The sequence below is a fragment of the Sesamum indicum genome, linkage group LG7, assembly GCF_026168435.1.
Source record: "Sesamum indicum cultivar Baizhima isolate 11 linkage group LG7, ASM2616843v1, whole genome shotgun sequence".
In the NCBI taxonomy this organism is placed as follows: Eukaryota; Viridiplantae; Streptophyta; class Magnoliopsida; order Lamiales; family Pedaliaceae; genus Sesamum; species Sesamum indicum.
This window is the reverse complement of record NC_142663.1, coordinates 2,145,902-2,163,301: the sequence shown is the minus strand read 5'-3', so window position 1 is coordinate 2,163,301 and position 17,400 is coordinate 2,145,902. Positions and strand designations below refer to the sequence as shown.

Below are 17,400 nucleotides of genomic sequence, written 5' to 3'. Positions count from 1 at the left end.
CCATTGGGAATAATTATTTCCTTGGAATTCATTACAGATTATAATAAAAATAGCTCCCTCCGTTACCCCAAAATTGAAATATCATAATACTATATTAAGTCCCGGTCTGCCTTTGTGCATTTATATTGGATATTGTATGTTAATATAAGTTTATCTGTAGAGGTACATATTCATATACTTAGATCTATTATATGAATGCATGTGTAACTATAGGTGTAGCGTGTATGAGTTGACCTTTCTTGATCGGAAAAATATGTGAAAGCACATTTTTAACATATAGTTTATAGATTTCATAATATTTTTTATTATTTGCAGATATCGGTGGATATTAAAATGTTGTTATAAGTTATTCTGCATGTGAGCATTTGTAAATGCATATTGTAATGTGTTGTAGTAAAGTCAAATTTCTAAATATAATTTTTTGGAACAGAAAAGTCAAGTTTACATTTTACATTATTGGTACTGGGCATACGTAGTTATGTTGATTGTGTACAGTCGTTGTAGTTGGTACTTAGTACTACGAAGAAGGATATCATACTCACCACAAATTAATTTCTTTTTATACTAGTCCAACTATGTAAATTAGTGAACATAACAGAATGGAAACATCGCTTAATCTTTTGACTTGTCTTCATACTGTGGCAAAACAATTGATCCTGAAAGGATATAATATACATTATTAGTATTAGGCATTTGTACTTGATTTTGTGCGTCGGTTTTAGTTGGTACTTGGTGCTACAGATAAGGATATAATTTAGCACATACTAAATCTTTTATCATAGTCCAACTAAGTAATTAGCGAACCGATGTAAGGATCGCTTAATTTTCTGACTTGTCTCCATTTACTCTAGCAAAACAATTGCATCTGAAAGAGATCTGCCATGTTACAAACATTGTGATAATGCTTAAGTTCAAGAATGATGCTGCAACGTGGATGATGTTGATAATGATTAATTACCATAAACAGGGGCATCACTGAATGTTCACTACAAAAGTTGCATGTTACGATAACCAGATGAAACTCAATTCTCCGTAGTAAAATTCAATCAAATAGATACTTTTGCATGAGTTTTTTGGACCGACCTTAGCTCAAATGGAAGAGTAAAGGATTGGGCAAAACCAGGAATCAGCACCTGAGTCCAGATCCTTAGGTTGTCGGTTCGAACCCGGCAGGTCGGAACTTTGTTTGTTAGTAGTTGTGACTTGGCGTTTGTATTCTGTTGTTCCACTGCCATTATCCTTGGATGAATGTAACTTGCTGTTTTCTGATGCTTGTCTACTGGCCAAGAGAAAGCGGTAATCATCTAGATCTGATGTCGGGAGGATATCGACTTCGAGCACAATTTGAGGTTTTTGTGAATGTATCTTGAGGTCCAGGGTTTTCTTCTTTTTTGTTATTTTTATTTTTCTGATATGGGACCATTCGTGGGTCTTAATTCAGATCTGAATGTGGTATATTACATATGCTATTCCTTCCGCCCACCCCTGCATACAAGAAAGCAAATGAAACTCAATTGTGTCTGTTCATAAGTCCGCTAGTTTTTTTTATTTTTTTTATATATTTTTATTTTGAATTTTTTATATATTGAATTTTATATTTAATATTTGTGCAATTTTATAATCAAAATTGATCATATATTATAATTATTAATCAATATTATACATTTTATTTTGAAAAATAATAAATTATAGAACTTTTATTTATACACTTAATCTTTATACAAAAATAAATTTAATCAACAATTTAGTAAGTTAGAATATTTTTTGTAATTAAAATCATTATTTAGTATGACATATAGAAATTTTATGTTATATCTTTTATATATTTGTATTATGTTATACATTTTTAAATTGACAAGTAATTCACTTATGATTTTTTACCTATTTTTGAGTTTTATATTTATATCAGGATATATCTTGTGCATTATACAATTTATTTTATTATTTATAAATTTATATCAAATTTAGTAATTCATGTGAATTAATCTAAAAATAATGATAATGATAATAATAGTGATGGTTGAATAATTTTAATTATTTTAATTATTATTTTATTATATATATAATGGACCAAAAAATTTAATCAACAATTACGATATCTTAAAATTTGACCATCCGATTCACACCAAATTTATATATTTATAAGATTGTGTCCATTAAATCATATCTGACAAGTTGATTTAAAATCACATGGCTTGATTTTACGACACACGGACTTGAATGATTATTCTTAGGACAAGATGACCCCTGTGTTTTACCCTCTTGTTATGAAAATAGGCTAAAAGCCCTCCTGTATTTTGTAAAACTCAACTCAATCGCCCCTTCTCCGTTAAATTCAACTCACGGTGTTAATTTTTTAAAAAATGACCGTTATACCCTTACTTAATACATATTATTTCTTATTTTAATAATTGTTGGATCTTCTTTGATCAAATATTGATCGTTAGATCTAATCAATTAATTTCAATCGTTAAATTTTAAAAAATAATTTAAAATTAACAAATATATTATTATTGTTATATATATAAACTCCGACGCCGCCACCTTCTCTCTTAAATTCCGGCGCCGTCACGACAAGTCATTGGGCGCCACACATATCATTCGACTCCTCTTCATGAGGCGAATATTTTCCCTCAAACAATTTGAAATTTTGTCAACCATAGAAGCTGGGCTACCACCACGACAACCGAAGCTTTTCTCCGTCGATTCGCTATCACCGGAGTGACCCAGATCGCAAACCACCACCAATCGCTTCGTCTCCTTGCGAATCGAATGAGCCCCCTTCCACCGATTTTCGTCAACTCTATGCATGCATTTCAATTTTTCGATCGCGGAGCACCGCGAATGCTTCGCCATCTTATTTCTTCTTTTTTTTTTTAATTTTTTAATTAATTTTAATTATATTAATTAAAATATATTTTAGTTAATTAAGAATATTTTAAATAATTACAGTAATTAAATATTTTAACTAATTAAGAATAATTATAATGATAATTGTTGTAATTAAATATATATTTTAATTAATTAAAATAATTTTGGATTTAACAATTAACAAATATAAAATTCTTTGAATTTAAATTTAAATTTAATATGACAAATTTAATACTTTTTTTTTTAGGGTGACAATGGCAAAAGGAAGACATAAAATAAGACAAAAAATTCTTTGTATGTTATATAGACCCATAGAGGGGTATTTTAGTCAAAATTGTTATTAAATATGAACCTGAACTACAGAAAAAATGACTACCAAACGCGCGTCTCCTCCACCTTCCGTTAGTTTCTAACAGAATGGGGGTTTTTCGCTGACTAAAACAAAACAGGAGGGGATTTTTAGCCTATTCTAAAAATAAAAGGGTGTTTTTTGCATACTTTCTAAAACACAGGAGGATTTTATACATTTTTGTCCTTATTCTTATGTTCCGAGTACGATATCTTGACATCCGCATTTCCAATACGTCTAAAACTTTATCAAGTATATTTTTCTATATGTTTGATCATATCTAAAGGTCTGATTTGAATTTTGATGGTCCGATTAACCCATTTGTTCAACAACGTAAGATGATAATTACATCAGTGTAATACTAATATTTATAAATATATAAATTTACTGCATATATTAATCTCAACTATAAAATATTTTTATGTATTTCACTTGCATTATCAGATAATATATACTTTTCTATGACTTTAAACTGTTCAGAATAATTATTTTTTACATACATTTTACTAATTATATTACTACTAAACTGATTAATAGTTTAAATTTATTTATAACAATAAATTAGAATTTCATACTATATTTTGGTATATTTATAATATAGTATACATTATACAATCTATTTTATTATAAATTTATGTAAGAAATTAATATTTTCCATTATTTAATCTAATAATAATAATAATAATAATAATATAGTATGCATTATACAATCTATTTTATTACTTATAAATTTATGTAAAAAATTGGTAATTCCCATAATTTAATATAATAATAATAATAATAAACAAAATAAATAAATAAATAAAAATCAGCTTGAGCTCGAGCTCGAGTTCGAGTTTGAGGTAGACTCATTGCCGCCACTATTCCGAACACATTGAAGTGGGACAACCACAAAAAGTTCAAATATGGTGTGTTATAAGTGGTGAGATCTAACAAACTGTTTTGACTTATTTTTGCAGTGTTGAAGCGGTAGCGTATTAAGACATGCTCCCAATTAATGTTAGATGTCTTTTACTACCGAGACGCAAGACTTGCTCCCAATTGATGTCAGATATGTCCTTGCTACCATGACATGGGGGGCACTATCAGCACATTAAACTTAGAGACATTAGTCCCCCAAAGAGACTGCATATAACTAAGTTGAGCATTATGACTTGGAAACCACAACAACAAATTGCAATCTGCAAGACCAGCACTGTACATCTATAGGTGCTGTAGTTTCTTAATCAGCACAGCACAGCGCAGAGGTTTAAGGAATGTCACAACATGTTTCTTAACTGGATTACTAACATGTCTCTAATTCTGCTTCTCTAAGCAAAATTTATATACATCAAGCTGAGGTGGGAAGTCCTTGATAAGAAAAAGAAGGCTGGGGCGAGATGCGTAGAAAGAGAAACCTAGTAAGCCCTTAAAAACCACTCAACACAAAGCTGTGTGAGCGTAGTAGAGAGAGAAACAAACAGAGAATAAGTCAAACAGTGGCTTAAAGAACTAGATTCTTCCAGCCCCTCCAGTATGAAAACTTTTCAAGTTTTCAATTCTAGGACTTGCTTCTATTTCATATTCACATATATCGCATGGTATTTATGTCCAATATAATTTGTGAAGATGGAGACACGGAAGAAAAGTAGAACGTATACTTAAGTTCCTGATAAGTTTCTTCTCAACCACACACAACTTTGCACACTTGCGCCAGTTGACATCAAGAGGCTTGCTAAGATTTGCATAATTTACAAGTGGTTCTAGGTTACAGAGTTTACCATGCAAATCATGTACCAATCACTGGCATGCTTCCCGCATTACTGAAATTAAAACTTTTACCTGGTAAGCATTTAATTTTCAATGTTTACACCGTATTGACTTACTTACGATATGGAACATTGAGCTGTATCTTTAGGCAAGGGGTTCAGAGCATTTCAGATCCAGTTCCCTATTGTGCTCGTTTTCTCTGATATCATCCTGAAATAACAAGAGAGACAATGATATTAAACAACCACAAAAATCCCTACACATATGAACAAGATTCTCTATTTTCTGTGCATGGGAAACTAAAACCAATTATCAATCTTCACCTGCCCCAAAAAATATCATTCTTTTATATCTTAGAGCAATAAATGAAAAATGGAGTTTTACATATCATCCGAGCAATCAACATTTATAAAATGTGGTTGTATCCAGGTTTGAGTCCATGGATGGATCCAGGGAGGTTCCTTGTTCCCCCTCAAGAATTGGTATACAATTATACAATGTGTTATATCCAGGTTTGAGTCCATGGATGGATCCTGGGGGGGGCTAGGAGGGTCCTTGTTCCCCCTCAAGAATCGGTATGTGTATTCGTGAAGTTGACTTAACAATATATATTTTAGGTAATATTATATGTATTGCTCCCACACAAGTTTAATAATCATTATTTTCAAATTATTAATTTGCTTATATTATTAAATTCAATTATATATGTATTAAAATTTGCTAATCACTAATTTTAAGAAAAGAATTATTAAAAAATAATTAATAGACACTTTTTGAATAAAACTTACATTATAAATATTATTTAAATGACAAATTATTTCAACAATTAGTACTTAGTAACATCAATAGTTTCTTTTGCTTTACTGTAATTTTTATTATACTTATAATATTTATTTGTTTATCAAATTAAAATTTGTTGAAGTTTATACGTGCAAAAATTACTCAAACTTTGTTACCAGTAATAAAAATTTCTCCATGTAAAGCCTTCAGTCCCAATCCACCTCTCCATCCACTTATCTCATATATACAAATACTACGATGTTGAGGATGATATTACTCGTCCTACTTCTAAGATTTAGCACTGTTTTGGCTCTTGTACATTCGATAGTTGGAAGGATAATGCTGGTACATATAATAGGATGGTCAAATAGGCTGAGATCTGTGAGATCTAGACTTAGTAAGACTTGAAGGAGTTAGTGGTGAACCAGGATATAATTCAGGCCAACCGTGTTAACTCAAGGATGCAGTGATAAATGACAGGCGAAATCAGTATTTTCAAGCAGGAAATTGCTTAAACCCATTATTAGACAGCATGAAATAGTTAGTGCAACAGGTAGCTTTCTATGAATAAGCACCCAACAGATTTTCAACTATAGAAAGGCCAACTAGATCATCTTGAAACATTTGGTAAAGAATGTCATTCTTAGATCAACACCATGGTAATCAAGGAAAAAACTGATCACTTCTGAACATGACCTGCACCTTTGATACATTTTAGACTGGAGTATCTCCAAAGTTAGTTTTTAGATTTTCTTAATCCTCTTGGGGTATCATTCCCATTATTAGTATTATTTTTTGTCATTCCTCTTCTGAATTCAAGACTAATCACCTCAGACCATTATCATCTCAAAGCTTCACTTTTATCCAATCCCTCCTTTCTTTTACATTTGCACTTAATTGAAAGCCGCTCATATGCATCAGATGGTATCACCATGACACCATCCCTCTACTGTAAATAAACTCAACAAACAACATTATGCATGACATACGGATCATGTTCCTAATTACATCAGGTGAAATCATTCAGTGTACACCTGATAGCATTCACAAATTACAAGAAAATATAAAAATTTAGATTGAAATTGAGTAAATTAATTATAGTAACGATTAGATGTAACAACTCAATAATTTAATAATAATCTTAAAGCAAATGGGTTATTTAATTAATTGCTAATTTATAAATAGTCAAACTCATAAATTTTTCATTCTTGTTAAACATTACATCTGATAGTATAAATTACTTTTAATAAATGCACTAATCAAATAATATAATTATATTAATTAATAATAATTAAAATAAAAAACTTCCATACCTGCTCGTCAATTTTGTAGGTTTGCGTGTGTGTGATAATAGTGTGTTAAGAATACTTGTGTGCAAAAGTGAGGCGATGGGGGGGTGGCAGTACGTGCTGCTGCCCCGAATTTTCAGTTATTTTTTATTTGATTTAAACTTTTTCTAAAATTCCCATTACGTCCTCTAGTTTCTAACATTCACATGTCGTCTTGCGGCATAGGGACCATTCAGCAAACTGGTTTGAACTATTTGTGGAGTCCTCCATACAAACTCATTAGGAACCAACCGAAGTTTAGGCAAAAACATAAACCAGATAAGAATGTTAAGAGAACAATGCTTGAAGCATAAGCAAGTTATGATTCTCTTAACACCATTCAAGAAAGAATGCACTTCCTCTTGATGGAGAGTTATCAAACGAAGTATGGAAAATATGAACACGGAAAAGTTATATCGGGGGGTGTGGGGATGTCTGTCTGGCATGCTAAAGCAAAGAACGAAATCACTACAAAATCCTTGCAAATTGAAGTCCAACATTTTCTTAAGAAAATTAAAAAGGATGAGCAACAGTACCATGTCTTTTGCTTCGGGTTCAGGAAATTCACTCTTCACTCTGCTCGGCAAAGGCTTGCTGTATGGATTATTTTGGATGCCTTTAGAGACAAGAATTGGCATGATAACAGTCATGAATTTGTTTATTTTTTCAATAAAAAAAGGTACCGTTCATCATCAACATCCATATCAGAATCAGGATCAAATCTTTCATCCTCTCCATCATGATCTTCTTCCATCTGCAGACAGAAGAAGTCAAGAATAGGCTTCAGCTATTGGAACATTTTGAATTTTAACAATCCAGAAAACAGAGGCAGGTGAACTTTACAAACTATAGAATTTTTGACTTTTAACTGAATTTCTCCTATGCTCTTGCTACATTTTACCATCTTTTGCTATTAAGTGCAGGTCAATCCCATTAAAGGTTAATTTGACTCCAATTGATCCATTTTCTTATAAACTAAAATACACAATCTTAAGAGTGCCACCCAAATCCTTTTCAAGATGTCTTCGATCACCCTAAACCCAAAAGGGAAAGAAAAAGGTAAAATATCCAAAAGCGAGACAACCTCTAGTTCCTCTTCAGAACAGGCAGACTATTTATATCTAAAGATTGTGCTGCGGGTGAGATTCCTCCCAAAGTTGGAAATATCCTCAACAGGAGATTTCTTTCATGCTACTGTTGCACATGGATGTTGGAACATTGTAATAGCACTGACCACAAATTGCTAGATTGCCATGTAAAGGAGGTTATATTTTTATTTATCAGCTGAATATACTTTCTGATTCATCATTTAACTTGTCTCTCACTTTTCAAAAATATTAATAATAGTAATTCAGAGAATGCAACAATATATGTAGAAAATAATCAAAAGTTGATATTCTAATTCCAAGTCATTAAAGAACTTTGTATTATTAATCAGTCAATTATTTGAAATTACATCTTACAGGTGCAGGTAGAATAACTGACATGGTGCTTGTGCCCTTTCCACAGTCATATGTTAATGGAGAGCATAAAAATGATAAGAGCAGTGTTTTAAACAGGAAACTGAGATTTGCATTTATTTGACGCAGGTATCATGCTAACTGAGTGAGTCAAATCTCTAATCTTGACGGGGAGTGATTAAAAAAACTGCAAAACAGTGAGAAAGCAGGGAATGCATTTGTGTTGTCATTGAATCCAGCAGCAGCCATGATTCACAAAAATATCTTTGCTAACTTGTCAAAAGACATATAAAGGTATTAATAGACAGAACCTTGACTTAAGCATGTTACAACCATCGAAGCCCAAGATCAAAAGAAGACTAAGAAGCAGCACTGTTATAGAAGAATACAATAGAAGCAAAGCAAAATCACTAAAAGTTCCAGAATAACTCGTGCTCACTTATCCACATAAAATATTCCATATACAGAACCATATGCAATGAGTTCTTTCCTTGGCATCACACATTTCAAAATTTTAAGAATCCAATATCCCCAAGGAAAGATTTAAACAACTAATCCCAGTAAACAAGTAAAGCCTCTTTTTACAATCTTCAGATAATAACAAAAGCTGCTTCAGCAATAAGGGGGGGAAAGCATAAACGAAAATAGTTTTTTATTTTGCTCCAGAAAACAGGAAAAAAGAATTATAATTTCCAATAAGTCATTACTTCATATGATCATGCGACTTATTATTTCATAACCAAATCTTTCATTTTTTGGCCCCAGAAGAAAAATGTTTTGATGGTCCAGAAATGGATTTATCATGAAACTCATACAAAATGATTCTCAAAGTATAGATAAAGTCTTCAAGTCCTGTAAATTTCCTGTAAATAGTGCCATCATCCTGGACAATGAAATCTAAATCTAACATGATGGCCAATAATTTAAAGAACAATGCTGAGCTTTGTAATTGATTTTTTATGAACTCTGACGAGAAAAATCATTTTTCAGTTCGGGATAGGGATAGGTGCAGTAAAGACAGATAGTCACATACGACTCTTAGCAAGTGACATTCAGATTATCCTCATGAAATGATGCATATGGTATTGGATATCTCAAGGTAAGGAAACTCTATCCTCTACCTGGCCCAGCAAAGCCCTAGTCATATATAGCGTAAGTAGTATTGTTTCCATGCACTTAGTTGATTTTGGCCAATTCAGGTCCAAGATAGATTTTTCCCTCAAAAACGGTCCAAGGCAAGACATAAATGTGACCTAAGTACGTTTGTAATGTAAAACAAACCTCTGGTAGTTCAGTATCTGGTGGTCGCTCCTGGAACTGGACACTGGGTGCGTGTTGAAGCTTTGAAAGATTATCAAGAAGCTTGGACCTGATTTCTTCCAACAAATGACGAGAATTCTTATTTTCCATGTTACTGGGAGCAACATGCAGAGTATAATCCGGGCCGAAGTACTCATAATATTCATGTTGTGGCATCTTGTCATCAAGTTCAATCCCAAGTGCTACGCCTGTCTGTTACATCAGATGCACAGTTAATCACCAGTAAGACTACAACCACTATAGCTTAAGGGGGGAAGGGGGCAGCTCTCTAAACATATACGTATGAAGTTATATCCACATCTTTTCATTTAGCATGAAAATAAGACAGGATTTCTTTATCTGTGTATGCCTTTTTTTTTTTTTTTTTCATTTTCAGATGTAGGGTGGGTGGGTGGTTGGTGGGCCATTCCACACTACATCAGTGGCTACAAGTCACTTCATCAGCACGTCTTTAAACTGTCAAAAAATGCTGACAAATGGCAACTTCCAACTAGACTAACACGCTTAAAGCCATGTATTGAACTGTCTTTGCAAAGGAATGTAACAAAATCGCTTTCCTACCAGAAGTATCTCAGATCACAAACCCCAAATTATACCGATCAAAACATGCACTGGTTCACTCATCACAGGACTGGCAATACCATGGAATGTAATAAATAGAACTGTCTGTCTCTGGTGAAAGTAGAAAAGCCAATTTGCATTGACTTAAATATATCCGAAATATGCATTAAATAAAGTCTTATCCAACAAATAAAAAATGAATAAATTTCAATCCATGCCTCTATAGTATGGATTGTCCAACAGTAGTGGATTAACTGGGAGCCAGATTTGGACAGGCCCTTTAGCTCATATCTGAGCATTTATCGAGAAACATCCAGGACAAACTTTGACACATTGTTTTATACAGTTCTCTAAAAAAGGTATAAAGAAATATATGATAAATAAATGTTATTCTATATGGTGAATCTGGGATAGTATTGTTAAATCAAAGAATAACATGTCTCTTAAGTTGCTTCAACAGATGTAGGGAAAAATAAACAATATCCCAAAAAGCTTATATGCTTGGAGTCACGGGTCTCCATGGATTAACCAAAGAATGTAAGACAACCGACGTAATAAAACATATAATACTTGAAAGAGAAAGTTAATTGCAAATGCTCTAACAAACTTAGATACGTAATTTACTTCATTACCACAAGACAGCAGCCATTTCTAGGTAACATTATTTCAACTGTGTATTTAGTTGGCAGAAAAATAATAATTGGGAGGATACAACAAAGTTTCTCTCTTTCAATGGTAACCAGAATTGATTCAGACTAGTGCGTTTGCTGTCCCCATTAGCACCACCTGGTCCCCAGTAGCTACCCCTGATGAAATAAAAACTAGATTGAACTACAAAACAAGTAGGGGTCTACAGTTTTCACTGATCAGCAACTAGAAAGACCGGTACAGTTGAGCAATCAGTATCAGCTGTGAAAAAAATACTGCCAGCTGCATTATGATCAGCAGTGTCTACAACTTCACCATTACTAGAAAAACAATCAAAAGCAGTGCCCTTGAGTACAGGCTCATCTTACTATAAAGAAACGGTTTATGGCATCGCAGTGTGTAAACCATCTGAATGAAACTCAGATTTGATTTAGGTCTCAGGGTTTTTGACCACATGTCCAGGTCCCAGAGTTCCAGAGACGTCCAAGCTTCATAATTAATTATTACAGATGCATTAAGCATCTCAAACTTGTACAAGTGATTTTCCATATGTTGTGAACAAATTTAGCAGATAGATTTCTGAACAAAGTCATCATAAACATAAAACTGATGACTTGATCCAGAGTGATGGTTGAGAATAATGGCTTACCTCATAACACCAGCAACGAGCAACATTTCGTATCGTGTAACCACCTCCACCCAACAATAATAGTGGCACATTAAAAGATCTCATAAATTTAACGCACTCTGCATGACCTTTAATGGAGAGATTAAAGCACCCCAGCCGATCTCCTGACAGAGAATCTGCACCACATTGTAATACTACAGCACCAGGTCTGAAAACCTCCATCACTTTGCCCATTATTGGCTTAAACAGAGACTGATAACTTTCATCATCAATTCCATCATCCAAGGGAACATTAAGAGAGTAATATTTCCCCTTTCCATATCCAATGTCACGTATATCACCTGTACCAGGAAAATAATCTCCAAATTTATGAAAAGAAACAGTCATGACCCTGTCCGTGGTGTAAAATGCTTCCTCTACACCATCTCCATGATGAATGTCAATGTCCACATATAAAACACGCTGCAAAAAGATAATAAAATAGTAACAAAATTAAAAAGTCAACATAAACACTGTGGTACAAATAACATTATCTAATTCTCGCTAAACAGAAAACAATTAAAACAAGTATCCTGACGGTTAAGCAATAAAGGAGAAAGCTCTAGATATTTAGCAAAGAGCTGATCCAAGTCAAGCATCCATATGACCCCACCTAAAGACCAGAACTGAAATGCCCTAGACATTTGAATATTATGTATTCTTGTGACATGAATTTGTCATGATGTTATGAAAGAATTAAACTGAAATTAAAAAAGAGTCACCATCGCAAAGCCAGAAACCAGATCAATATTTATCTGATGCTGCTGGATGGTGACAAGTAGTATTTACAAAAGAAGTAAAATCTTGTTCTCATCTCATGTATTAATGGTCGCCTGAAAATCATATATAGCCTAAAGCTGTGACATTAAAGGCCAAATGCTTTGCATCTGCAACGGAAAAGATATGGTAAATTATGAGTATTTCAAGTGCTTTTATTATTCCTTTTATTGAGTTACACACTCATCTAAATGTTATAGTATTAAGCAGTATGTTCTTGGTTGTTAAGATCTTCTCAGGCTGGTTCTAATTCCAATTAAGTCTGCAAAACTATTAGCTCAAAAATAATTGATCCCTGCTTAGTTAAACTGGCATCTATTAGCAATACAAAGTTCAAGTTGGAATGTGTAGTACATTGCTAGTCTAGTGCAGTTGTTATGCTTTGTGCACATCCTGATATTCTGCATGCAATTTGTTCTGCCAGATGATCTGCTTGGCACGGGAAAAGACCTGGACTGCCAGATTTATTTGATAGATATATGCAAGGTGCCTTAGAAGCTAGGTTTGGAGTTCTAAAGCTGCAGTTTTGTAGTTCGTGCTCGACTGTGGACTGACTCTAATTATGGATGTGAAATTGACAAAGGAGATCACTCACAACTTATGTATTCACTCTTGGGGGGCTGGGGGTTGCTGTTAGTCACACAGTTCTTTGCAATATGTTTTTGCAGTATCCAGAGAGAGGCAGTGATTGAGATATTGAGAAGCAGTTCGCTTAGGAGTATTTTAGAATCTTAGGTCTTTTTCTAACATGATTGCCGTTCTTGCTAATAGTTAAAATACCAAATTTGACCAAAACCAAAGGTTTCGAGAAAGAACTAGAAGACCAGCCATATTAGGTCTCTGTTCATGTTAATATAGCTTAGATGAACTCAAAGTGGAACAGTTTCAGCTCAAGAAAATCGTGCAGATATGTTGGCAAATCCTCTTTCAAAGATCAAGTCAGGAATGCTTGGGTTTGATTCACGGTGCTGATAACTTTGTGATTTTGGTGGAATATCAGCCAACCTACTAATGTAATCTGGTGAAATTCAGGGCAAAGTAAAGATCGAAGATATGTTAATACGTGACTTGAATTTTAGTTGACCAAAATAATTATTATACTACACCTTGTTGTTTGTGTTAGATGAGTGGTCTGGTTTTGCACCAAGAGAAATGGGCCATACCATACATACTATAAATTGTTGATTTGGGTATTTCAACTTTTCAGCAATCAACTTTTGCAGTTCCGCCAAGGTCTAGAATCTAGATAATGTTGTGCATTAGCTGTTGATGATTCCATAACTCAACGTTTTCTATGCATAAAAATTGGGTGCAAACTTTCCTTGGTCGAGTTTGGGGCAAAATTTTTATGCATAGAACATGTTGAGCATCACACCAATTTGGTACAAACTTTCTTTTGATGTAACCAAGCATCAATTTTCTAGTATTATAAGAGCCCTGGCCCATATCATGGGGCAAAATTTAGAAGGAAGTAAAATCATTCTTGTTTTTCTTGGTCGAGTTTGGTGCTACTCAGAATCAGATGAATGTGATACTCTATCAAAAACTCGTATTTCTAACTCATATCCTCAAATCTCCTTCATTGCCTATATTTGTTTCTTCCCAGCATACTCACCACCTTCATAACCATAAGTTTGTTTACACTCGCAGTATCAAGACCTAATATTGATGCCCAAGCTTCTTTACCAAAACAACCACCCTTTAATCGCTATACAGTCTATACTGGTAACTGCAGTGTAGCCCTTTCAGTTAAAGACCAGCTGCTACTCATAAAAAAAACTGAAACTAATCAATTACGATTCAATGACACCTTGATAGAAAGACTCTCTCATGGTCACCAAATGTAGGGGTGTAAATGAACCGACTTGTTCAAAAGATATACTTTTTATTAATAATTGAAATTAAAATAATAATGATTTTACAATATTTATTATTATGTTAGATTGACAAGCGCAAATAATTTTGCATCTAATAAGAATATATTCCTAGATTTCTTTGACTATTAGATAATTTAAAAAATCAATTATTTAATATAACATAAAGGTATATAACAACAATAATAATAATAATAATAATAATAATTAATTATAAAATTAAAAAGCAAATGTTTACATTAAATTAATCTAATGTTAGGAATATACGGCTTCATATTATTTTTATTATATGTCGAAAACTAGTTTTAGTGGTAACATAATTAGTCAACATATAAAAAATGCATATAAAAATTATCCAAGTACTTACACATAATGTTGATACAAATATATACTCCCAAATAAATATCTAAAATATTTTGAATTGTTAGAAAATCACAAATTGATATTAAAATATAACAATAAAATTCAAATGTGTTATATATATTAAACAATAATTTACACAAAAATAATAAAAAAACTAAATTATTGATTATGCTTATTTTTAGATAGATATCGAAATACTATACTTTTATGATGATATAATATTAAAATATGAGATATTGCTTGAATACAATTCTAATATATGATAAATATTTTGTATATTAACCTGATATATTATTATGTGTCGTTAGGTATATAAAAATACTAAAAAAATATCAAAAAAATAGAAAAATGCTCGCGAGCTTTTGAACAGGACTATGTTGGCTCGAGATTGGCTCATCAAAGATCTCGAGGTCAAGCAGGCTAAAGTAGAGCTTTAGTCGAGCCGACTCAGCTCATCTGCACTCCTAACCAAATGGCCAACAAGAATTTCATCTGTCTCTTCTAAAATGCAAAGAACTAGAGATGGCGTTTTCATTCTCTTGCACCTAAAATCACATAATTGTTCCCCAAATTTTTTGAATTTCAGGGGCATGGTTTAACAAACAATATGCATAGAAAAAATTCACTTGATAAAATTTCAAGAAAAATCCTATAGAAAAATAAGTAACTTGAATTGAAAGAAAGCAATATCGACATGTATATTTATATATATGGTGGTTTGCAGAAAACACCTATAATGATATAAATTGGCTAACCAACAGTACTGAAACTTCCCATTTCTTGTTGAGTATCAAGCAAGACAAATTACTACTGTCAAACTTGCATTTAAGGCTGCAAAAGTAGCTCGTGCTAAGTACACAGTAACATGGTATGCTTAGAATGAGTTTCAAGCATTGCCCTGAAGACCGGCTTGACCATCAAATCAAAAGAACGGTAACAGCTTGACTCAAACATAGCTTATTCATTACATGCTGTTCTAGGATTTAAGAATCCATAGAAGCTGAAAAATGTAAAACAAAAAGGAGGGATATTATGGAAAGGGCAACCAACCTCATGCACTTTCAGCAGTTCCAAGATAGCCAGCACTATATCATTCACATAGCAAAAACCAGAAGCCTCGCATTTCTTTGCATGATGTAACCCACCAGCCCAATTTACTGCTATGTCACAATGTCCATGATTTAACTTCACTGCCCCACCAACAGAGCCACCAGCATAAGTTTGACAAAAGGAGTAGAGACCATCAAATACAGGACAGTCTTCACCAACATTAAATCTTTTCAGCTGCCTGAGCTGTTCCTGCTGTGTCTCTGGGGTGATGCTCCTCAAAAAAGCAACATAATCATCTGCATGAAATCTGCAGAGATCTTTGTCTCTGGCAGGATTGGGCTTAAGGACGTGCATATGCTGCAGCAATCCATAGTGTGCAAGAAGGGCGTGTGTCATCCGAATCCTGTGTGGCTTCATTGGATGACCTTGCCCGTAATAGTAATTGCCGACCTCTGGGTCATAGAAATAACTAACTTTCCTCTTCACCCCATCAGGACCAGATGGTAAAGAATTTCCACCCGTTTCCATTGACCAATCAACGAAGAAATGATTTAATCCTTATCTGAGGTGAAACCTGAAAATAACAGCGAATAAAGCATAACTAGTGAGCAAACCAGGCAATTAGGCAGGTAAAGGCACAAGCAATAAGCACTTTCTCGAATAGTAAGATTTACAGAAAAGACTTCCAGTTAGAAACAATATGACAACCCCACATCAAGAGTGGAACCCAATTGACATTTTTAAAGCGAAAGCTAAATCCAACATCTTATAGCGGAAGTAGATAAAAATGGAACTCGGTTCTAACACTCTTCTCGTTTTCGTATATCATAATAAAATCAAACCATAAGCAAACCTGCAAGGATTCACTAAAAAGTAATTAGTTCAAGTCAAAGTATATAATTCTTTCAGAAAACACGGGAAACGCCCCGAAGTAGGAGAAGAAGCTTTCTTTTCATGATTTGCGAACTTGATTTCGTTGGGAAATATTGCAGTCCCAAAGTAGCGATAAAATTCGGAGAACATCAGACGGAGGAAGAAAATAGGTAGCAAAAATTAGTACAGACAAATAAGGTAATGGTGTATGCGCGAGCAAGCAACAGGCAAAATACAGAGAGCAATTGATAAATTTTACCTGAGAGATGGCGATGGGAATCAGGGCCAGTAGCTTAGAGGAGGAATCGAGGTTTAACACTGTTCAAGTGCGACGGAGAGGCTGCGGTGCGGAGTGGAGGTATACAACGTAAACAAGGGCTTTGGACTTTGTTATGACTCAACTCTCTTATTTCTTCTAGACTTCAGGCTCAGTCTTGGAGGAGTCTGATTTGGATTAGTTAACGTGGATATATATTTTTCTTTTTCCTCTTTATCTTTCCTTTTTTCTCAATATATAGGCAAAACGTGCATGTGCATAACAATTCAATACAACGAATACTAATGGTGTTACATAATTTATAATTTTATTATAGTTATTTAATTAAATGAAAGAAAAAGAAGATGGTATTTTTAGTTATTTAATTAAATGAAAGAAAAAGAAGATGGCAAAAATAACTAATGGAAAATTAATAAAATAAAATAATTTTAAATATGAATTAATAAAAAATTT

At 33.3% G+C, this 17,400-nt stretch overlaps 1 protein-coding gene across 3 annotated transcripts; it reads right to left on the bottom strand.

Annotated features, from left to right (window-relative positions):
* Positions 1-935: 935 nt before the first annotated feature.
* Positions 936-17,111, bottom strand: LOC105165913 (histone deacetylase 19). 3 transcript variants are annotated; one of them, XM_088882862.1, is made up of 8 exons: positions 16,930-17,111; positions 15,798-16,371; positions 11,716-12,156; positions 9,819-10,049; positions 7,761-7,831; positions 7,614-7,671; positions 5,090-5,179; positions 936-1,485 (listed from the first exon to the last, which is right to left on the bottom strand). In XM_088882862.1, exons 2-7 carry the CDS (start codon positions 16,323-16,325, stop codon positions 5,114-5,116), a joined length of 1,395 nt encoding a protein of 464 aa, XP_088738988.1. In that variant the 5' UTR covers positions 16,326-16,371; positions 16,930-17,111; the 3' UTR covers positions 936-1,485; positions 5,090-5,113. The 3 variants fall into 3 exon arrangements, with proteins under 3 accessions (XP_088738988.1, XP_011083371.1, XP_011083370.1); XM_011085069.3 differs by lacking the exon at positions 936-1,485 and adding an exon at positions 4,840-5,022 and having other exon boundaries at positions 16,930-17,110; XM_011085068.3 differs by lacking the exon at positions 936-1,485 and having other exon boundaries at positions 4,840-5,179; positions 16,930-17,110.
* Between the last annotated feature and the right edge of the window lie 289 nt (positions 17,112-17,400).

Coding starts and splice junctions, on each gene's coding strand:
- LOC105165913 (XM_088882862.1), bottom strand. CDS start 16,325: ATGGAAACGGGTGGAAATTCTTTACCATCTGGTCCTGATGGGGTGAAG. Junction 7,672..7,760: donor ATGGATGTTGATGATGAACG/GTACCTTTTTTT, acceptor TAATCCATACAG/CAAGCCTTTGCCGAGCAGAG. Junction 5,180..7,613: donor AACCCGAAGCAAAAGACATG/GTACTGTTGCTC, acceptor TTGTTATTTCAG/GATGATATCAGAGAAAACGA.